The sequence below is a fragment of the Epinephelus lanceolatus genome, chromosome 20 (genome assembly GCF_041903045.1).
Source record: "Epinephelus lanceolatus isolate andai-2023 chromosome 20, ASM4190304v1, whole genome shotgun sequence".
Taxonomy (NCBI): Eukaryota; Metazoa; Chordata; class Actinopteri; order Perciformes; family Serranidae; genus Epinephelus; species Epinephelus lanceolatus.
In genome coordinates this window covers 17,125,801-17,134,410 of record NC_135753.1, presented here as the reverse complement: position 1 = coordinate 17,134,410, position 8,610 = coordinate 17,125,801, and the positions used below count along the sequence as shown (strand labels likewise).

The window sequence follows — 8,610 nt, the reverse complement described above, 5'->3', positions numbered from 1 at the left end:
GTGGCTTGTTTGGTTGCAACATATAGCTCATGATTGACTCATGGCACATGGTCAACCATTTTGTTATCACCTTTGAAAGTGATATGGCAACTGTACAAAAAAGACAGTGGTGGCTTGTTTTAACCTGTGACTCAACAGATCTGAATCTTGCTTTTGAAGCCGTGCAGCTCTAAGCCTCCCTTTACAGCAATGACCAGGGGGTACCAACTGTTGTCTGACACACACTGGGCAGTCACTATCTATTATTATCCATACCCTATCAACATTTTTTCCTTTGTTGTTTTGGCTTTTGTGTGTGAACTTCCTTTTATTTTTGTTTCCTTTTACCTTGTGTAATCCAGTTTAAATCCCACTGCAGTAAAAATAGTTTTCACTAAGGGAAACCTGGCTGAGTAGGCAACATATGAACATTTTTATAGCAATACATACCACACAAACACCATAAACAGGCTAAGAACATTGCCATATGCTACAAGAGCACAGAAAACACTTAGCTGAGATATACATGAAGGTATATGGCTCATCAAAATTACCAGAATAGAATAAAAGCAATAAACTTGACTAGTATTGTCCCTTACAAACAGTATTAACTCAGTGGGGAATAATAATCCATTATTTGCATTATCTGACTGCGTATTATATAAAATAACAAAAAATATAGCATGATGCTATATATCAATTTCCTGATGTGTTAGCCTTATTGATAGTAACGCCCACTGTTTTTCCCACAGGGATGATTTAAACTTCACATGCACAAAGGACGATGAAGTCTTTCTCTCCTTAAAAGGGCATATCCAGGAATGTCAACGCAGACAGGGGAGTGTTTGTGGAAGTTACATTCACTCCGCGGGGGGTGTAAAAGTACATAATATATTTTATTACCTCGAATAATGTCATATTGGGAACTGTTTCGAATACATTTTAGTGAGATATAAATTAATTGTAGTATTCAGACCGAAACAACGTATAAATTGTTTTTCATTAGATAATAATACGTCAGTACTTAATTATCCCCCCTATTTTCCTCAGTTGGTTTGTTCCTAATGTTCTCATCATATCAGGAAGTGAAGGGCGGTGGTTGAGAAAAAGAGCAGCATCGGGCTAGCTGACAAGTCTCGGGTTGTTGTCAGGTAAGACTGCGTTTTGATGTAATGTGTCTGTATATCACGTTAGCTACTTTTTAAATGCTTCGCTAACAGGATACCACACGACTCTTGATAAAATTAAGGCGTACGCTATGTTTAAATAACATGCTATCGTGCCGTTTTGCTTCTTCCGCTGGCTGCATCGAAAACGGCTAAATGTTAGCTGCGCGGCTAATACCTCGATAGCTACAACCAAATTTGTTGCTAATAAATGGGTATTTTAGACGTGTGAAGTTAATTGTTAGCTTTATAAATTGAAAACCCTGGGTACCTCCCGCACCGGCTCGGTGTTTGTAGACTGCTAACTTTAACGTTCACAGCTGTATGCACTGAGTATGTGGCTCAAGCTAGGCCGCAAACGGTTTAGTAACGTTACGTACTTATGATTGCGCTATGAGTTGTGGTTAGATCAGGTCCTAAAACAAATTAACATGAGGATAAGATGGTTTTGTTTGAAGTTAACTGTTGGTTTGTTCAGTTTGCAAAGTGCGCAACGCAAAAGAAACCAAACGTCACTACAACGTGAGCTATTTATGTTGTTGAGAAGTCTTCTGACAATATTTTGACTTTTGTTTGATACTTGATAATTGGTGCTTTGGAAGACATTTACATTTTGAGTACTTATAACTCAGAAGAGTGACATCAAGTCTGTTTTTAAGCAAAACAATTATTTGTTGTTAGCATCTCAGGTGTGAGAATTTGCGGCTTTTCTTTCCATTGTAAATTGTATATTTAGCTTTTTCCTTTTGGTTATTGGTGGAACAAAAAAGCAATTTGAATGTGTCACATTGGGAATTTGTGACGGGCCCTCTATACACCAAACGATTAAGAATAAAAACAATAGACATTTCAATTGATAGATGTTGCAGCCCTTATTCAAACCGTTTAGACTTGTATGACTGAACCTTTATGGAGCTATTATAATTATCAGTTTCATAGATAATATGTAGTTATGTCACCATATTTACATGTTTCAATACAAGACCTAGCTTTACACAGCCCAGGTACCATTTTCCATCAACATCCAGCAGTAAAAACATTAGTTATCTGTCAACACAAAGAATGTAGGATGAAGACATTGCCTGATTAGGGCATGTGTCCTCACATCAGCAGTTCTCCTGGCCTCGGTGAAGGCAGTGAGCTGATCAACCTAGAAAGATGAGGAACATTTCCATTTATAGCCCAGTGAGGGACACCACACTGGGGATTCACTGCCAGGGAATTTAAATACCCAGCTACCGAGTGGTGAGCACAAATGACGACATCTTATTTTGAGTAACGGCATGATCCACTCTACCTTTGATCAGTTTATCTCCTCTCTGTCTGATCAGGCCTATAAGTTTTTTCCTCTGTTCCCACTGTTGCGGCGTGTTTGCACTGACATTTGATTGTTTGTTTAAAGGACTGAGCTCCTGGCCGCCAGAGTTATAATCTAGCTGTGTGTGTATGTTTTTATTTCTTTATTTCTACAGGTAAGAAAAACGGTCAACATGTCTAGCAAAAAAGCAAAGGGAAAGACCACGAAGAAGCGCCCTCAGCGCGCGACTTCCAATGTCTTTGCCATGTTTGACCAGTCTCAGATCCAGGAGTTCAAAGAGGCTTTCAACATGATTGACCAGAACCGTGATGGGTTTGTGGACAAAGAGGATCTTCACGACATGCTGGCCTCATTGGGTGAGTAGGAGAGTCTCTGAGTAAGTTTTTAGTTTAGGATGAACTTAACCAACTTGTTTATAAGAAGCTGTGAGTGGTTCTGCACTTACACTGTTTGCTGTTTGAAAACTAGTTCAACAAGCAAACATATTTAAGCTCTAATCAGGTGTTATTGTCACTCCTACTTCTGTTGTTGAAGCCCTTCAAACTAAGTGCAATGTGTCTGTCTTTATATAGGGAAAAATCCAACCGATGAGTACCTGGAGGCCATGATGATGGAAGCTCCTGGACCCATTAACTTCACCATGTTCCTCACCATGTTTGGAGAGAAACTCAATGGCACAGACCCTGAGGATGTGATCAGAAATGCGTTTGCTTGCTTTGATGAGGAGGGAACAGGTTAGTCTGACTGTAATTGCTTTGCTTATGATAGACTCCAATAAATCCTAGTTTGCCTTAGTAAAATGCCTGATAATATTCCTCTCCGCTGTGAAGCTTTTTGATGCAAAGATGACATCACATTCAAAAGGGAACATGGTTTTAAAGCTGGAGCAGAAATCTGGAAAAGGGAATAATGAATGGCAGAGTTTGTAAACATAGCTATTGTTAGCACAAGGCTAAACTGTTCCTGTAACGCCTTGCAGAAATAATACGTTTTGTTTATTGTCAGACTCTCTTTTTGAGAAGTCTCCTCCTTTTTGGGCATTGTTTTGCAGTGCAGGCGGTTGTTGGTATTGATGGAATAGCAACTTTCTCTGCAGGATTCTCATCCATTGAATCATGCTTTCATCAATGAACATAAATGTGCATGTGCAATTGTAAAACAGCTAATAGGAACTCCTTTTCTCTGAAATGACCTGTAATTGGCAAACTCTCCCCTCACAACTAGATTGTCTTAAGCCTGAAAACGGAGCCAAGAGGAGGTACAGAGGTCTAGTTTTCACTTAGTCCACTTGACAATATGAAATTATGTAATGTTTCCGTTTTTCCTTAGCTGGACCAATCAGACCAATATTTTGTGTGCACATTTGTTACTATATACCAAAACCAAGCCCTACCTAGTCTGTTGCAGGCCATATTTTGGCCTTTGTTTGGTCACATTTTTAACCAGAACATCTGCTGATCGGGCACGTTGCGACATGAATAAATCCCAGGGTTTTTTTTTTTTTAACTTCACTGGCATCTTGACTGTAAGGGAGCAGGGAGGTATGCTGACTGAGAGTCACTCCCCTACTGTCATGCACATATGCTGGACACACAGCCTCCCCTGCACCTCTTGTTCTCCACCCACATGCCCCCAGACACGACTAGTAGAAATCTGCACTCTGAGTAAAGCACTTTGAACGTTGTTTAAAAGGGGTTTTATTTAGAAATACATTTGCCAGTCTAGCTTTGTAACAAGAAATGGTCCCTATAAAGGGTTATGCTGTCATTGCAAGCAAAGGGAAAATTTCCAGATGATTTTGATGCTGTTTCAGGCTGTCTTAGCCTTCTTTTTTTCCTTTTTTTCCTTTTTTTTTTAAAGATTTTTTTAGGGCATTTTTCTGCCTTTTAATTGATAGGATAGTGAAGTTTGAAAGGGGGAGAGAGGGAGAGACATGCAGCAAAGGGCCACAGGCTGGAGTCAAACCCGGGCCACTGCGGCAACAACCTTGTACATGGGGCGCCTGCTTTACCACTAAGCCACCGACGCCCCGTCTTGGCCTTCTTATCTGATTTGTCTGTTTTCCCCCTCAGGTTTCATCCAGGAAGATTACCTCAGAGAGCTGCTCACAACAATGGGTGACCGGTTTACAGATGAGGAGGTGGACGAGCTCTTCAGAGAGGCCCCCATCGACAAGAAAAGCAACTTCAACTACGTGGAGTTCACACGCATCCTAAAGCACGGTGCCAAGGACAAGGACGATTAAAAGAGCCATACCAGCATATCCCTCTCTACCCTCTTGGCCTCTTCTGTCAGCTAGATCACCGAGCTGCATGTCTCAACTCTCCAGAATAAACCCCATTTTAAACAAACCAAAGCAATAACTAATCCACTCTTGTTGGTTGTGACCTTCCAGTATTGCCAAATACACTCATCTCTAATGAGAAGAAAAAAATTCTAATGTTGTAAAACGTTTTTCCTGTCATATAAAGATGTGAAGTGGCAATACCTTGGAAGCTCTAAGGGATAAGTCTTTGCAATTCACGCGATCGGGTTTAGCTGAATTTTTACATTTTATAATATAAACTTTTTAAATAAAGCCCTCTATCAAGTTGTACTTTGACTGTTTCTCTTCCATAAATGACAACTGAAATACGTGTTGCATTACTCTGTCTTTATTTTTCCTGTGGCGTAACTAAAATGCTTATGCACCATCTTCAGTTCTTGGATGCTTGTCAAGTCTTGACAAGTCGACTCTCCCTCCTCACTAAATTCATCTGACGTGTGCCGACTAGCTCCAGCTGAATTCTTTCTGTTAAAGGACAAATGAACACAGCTTACACTGAAAAACTAGGGTGCATTTTTTTTTTATAGCTCAATTCAATTCAACCCTATCAAGAGACACTGCCCAAATAACATGATCACCAGTGTACAATAGGTGACACATTTCTGCTGTAATGGGTGTGGCTCTAAGTGATAAAAAAACTGACAAGACGTGAGGATTCTGAGCTACAGTAATAGACAAGCATGATAAAGGTAATCCCATCCTATGATTGTATCAAGTCAGGTGATTAAGCAGCAATACAAAGCTCACATCTTAGACTGTTGAATGAAAAAATGTGTATCCTAAATTAGAGAGGATGAGTCTGGTGAAGATATTGGCAGTGCCTTATAGCGGACGGTCATTAGACACTGCACAATGAAATTACATGCTAAATAAGGCTACTGGGTTAAGTTGTAATAATTCTACTTATCATGGAAAGTGAGAAAGATTATGTTAAGAGTGTACTGGTATGAATAATTAATTTAGGTTTATAGATCATAAAAACTGGTCAAATGTAAACCAACTAGGCAAGGGGCTCTACACATTTTGGGGTTGTATGACATACTGTGCTAACACCATATATTTTTATGTATACTATACGATGACTTTTTAAACAACATTCTTATTACATACCACACCGTGACTTTTTAAAAATATTTTTATGACATACTACGATTTTTTTTTTTCATTTTACATTTTTTGACATACTATACTGACTTGTTTTCCACATACTTCACATTTTCATGACATACTATGCTACAGTATGACTTTATTTCATTTTTATAAAGTACTGTACAATACCTTTTAAAGGCATTTTTTGACACATTCTACTATGATTTTGATGACGCTATATTAGGCCTATGACTTTTTCTTTTGACAAAAACATTTGTATGACATACAGTACAGGCCAAAAGTTTGGACACACCTTCTCATTCAATGCATTTTCTTTATTTTCATGACTATTTACATTGTAGATTCTCACTGAAGGCATCAAAACTATGAATGAACACGTGGAGGTATGTACTTAACAAAAAAAGGTGAAATAACTGAAAACATGTTTTATATTCTAGTTTCTTCAAAATAGCCACCCTTTGGTCTGATTACTGCTTTGCACACTCTTGGCATTCTCTCCATGAGCTTCAAGAGGTAGTCACCTGAAATGGTTTTCCAACAGTCTTGAAGGAGTTCCCAGAGGTGTTTAGCACTTGTTGGCCCCTTTGCCTTCACTCTGCGGTCCAGCTCACCCCAAACCATCTTGATTGGGTTCAGGTCCGGTGACTGTGGAGGCCAGGTCATCTGCCGCAGCACTCCATCACTCTCCTTCTTGGTCAAATAGCCCTTACACAGCCTGGAGGTGTGTTTGGGGTCATTGTCCTGTTGAAAAATAAATGATCGTCCAACTAAACGCAAACCTGATGGGATGGCATGTCGCTGCAGGATGCTGTGGTAGCCATGCTGGTTCAGTGTGCCTTCAATTTTGAATAAATCCCCAACAGTGTCACCAGCAAAACACCCCCACACCATCACACCTCCTCCTCCATGCTTCACAGTGGGAACCAGGCATGTGGAATCCATCCGTTCACCTTTTCTGCGTCTCACAAAGACACGGCGGTTGGAACCAAAGATCTCAAATTTGGACTCATCAGACCAAAGCACAGATTTCCACTGGTCTAATGTCCATTCCTTGTGTTTCTTGGCCCAAACAAATCTCTTCTGCTTGTTGCCTCTCCTTAGCAGTGGTTTCCTAGCAGCTATTTGACCATGAAGGCCTGATTGGCGCAGTCTCCTCTTAACAGTTGTTCTAGAGATGGGTCTGCTGCTAGAACTCTGTGTGGCATTCATCTGGTCTCTGATCTGAGCTGCTGTTAACTTGCCATTTCTGAGGCTGGTGACTCGGATGAACTTATCCTCAGAAGCAGAAGTGACTCTTGGTCTTCCTTTCCTGGGTCGGTCCTCATGTGTGCCAGTTTCGTTGTAGCGCTTGATGGTTTTTGCGACTCCACTTGGGGACACATTTAAAGTTTTTGCAATTTTCCGGACTGACTGACCTTCATTTCTTAAAGTAATGATGGCCACTCGTTTTTCTTTAGTTAGCTGATTGGTTCTTGCCATAATATGAATTTTAACAGTTGTCCAATAGGGCTGTCGGCTGTGTATTAACCTGACTTCTGCACAACACAACTGATGGTCCCAACCCCATTGATAAAGCAAGAAATTCCACTAATTAACCCTGATAAGGCACACCTGTGAAGTGGAAACCATTTCAGGTGACTACCTCTTGAAGCTCATGGAGAGAATGCCAAGAGTGTGCAAAGCAGTAATCAGAGCAAAGGGTGGCTATTTTGAAGAAACTAGAATATAAAACATGTTTTCAGTTATTTCACCTTTTTTTGTTAAGTACATAACTCCACATGTGTTCATTCATAGTTTTGATGCCTTCAGTGAGAATCTACAATGTAAATAGTCATGAAAATAAAGAAAACGCATTGAATGAGAAGGTGTGTCCAAACTTTTGGCCTGTACTGTACATTATGCAATAAAAGTGATCTTTTATGTTTTTATGACATTTCTGGAACTTTTGACTTTTTTAATGATATTTTTATGACATTTAAGACATTTAAGACATTTAAGACATTCTGACTTTTTCAAAATACCCTTTTTAGGTCACGCTTATCAATGACCTGTTTAATTACTTTTTGATGGCATATTCCTATGATTTTTAAATTATATTTTCATGGCACAACACTATGACCTTTTTATGACATTTTGTGCATACTTTACTATGATATTTTCATGACTTTTTCAATGAGCTGATATGGCATATTATATTTGACATTTGATATTTTATGGCATACTGTATCATAAAAAATGCCGTTAAAATAATCATAGAATAGTATGCCATATAAAAACATTGCAGAATATAATATGGCGTAAAATACACGACATAAAAATCGTTATATAATGATATGCCACAAAAAAATAACATTAAAAAGAAAAAGTCAGTATGCCATAAGATGATATACTAAGTCATAATATAGTATCCCATAAAAATTGGATTGCTCAATTTTAACTGTAAATGGTTTATGACGTGCACTCGTGACTGAATCCAAGTTTCAAGCGTCATGGTGCTTCCTTCAGATGTTGTCGTTAAAGACAGCTTTTACATGGGAAGCGCATTACGATAACAACCATCAAAGTTGATGAGGTTAATAAAACGACATAAAAGCGTGGACGCATTGCGTTGCTTGGTTTTTCTGATATATTTCTGTCACATATATTTACCATATATATATAATTCCGAGCATAAATAGCTCGTACCACTGGGATGGGTCATGTTACTTTCA

The 8,610-nt window shown here is 39.1% G+C and overlaps 1 protein-coding gene across 1 annotated transcript; it reads left to right on the top strand.

Moving 5' to 3' along the window:
• The first annotated feature begins 1,032 nt into the window (after positions 1 to 1,032).
• Positions 1,033 to 5,097, top strand: myl12.1 (myosin, light chain 12, genome duplicate 1). Its single transcript, XM_033639342.2, has 4 exons — positions 1,033 to 1,130; positions 2,618 to 2,819; positions 3,036 to 3,197; positions 4,536 to 5,097. Exons 2-4 carry the CDS (start codon positions 2,636 to 2,638, stop codon positions 4,706 to 4,708), a joined length of 519 nt encoding a protein of 172 aa, XP_033495233.1. The 5' UTR covers positions 1,033 to 1,130; positions 2,618 to 2,635; the 3' UTR covers positions 4,709 to 5,097.
• The last annotated feature ends 3,513 nt before the right edge of the window (positions 5,098 to 8,610 follow it).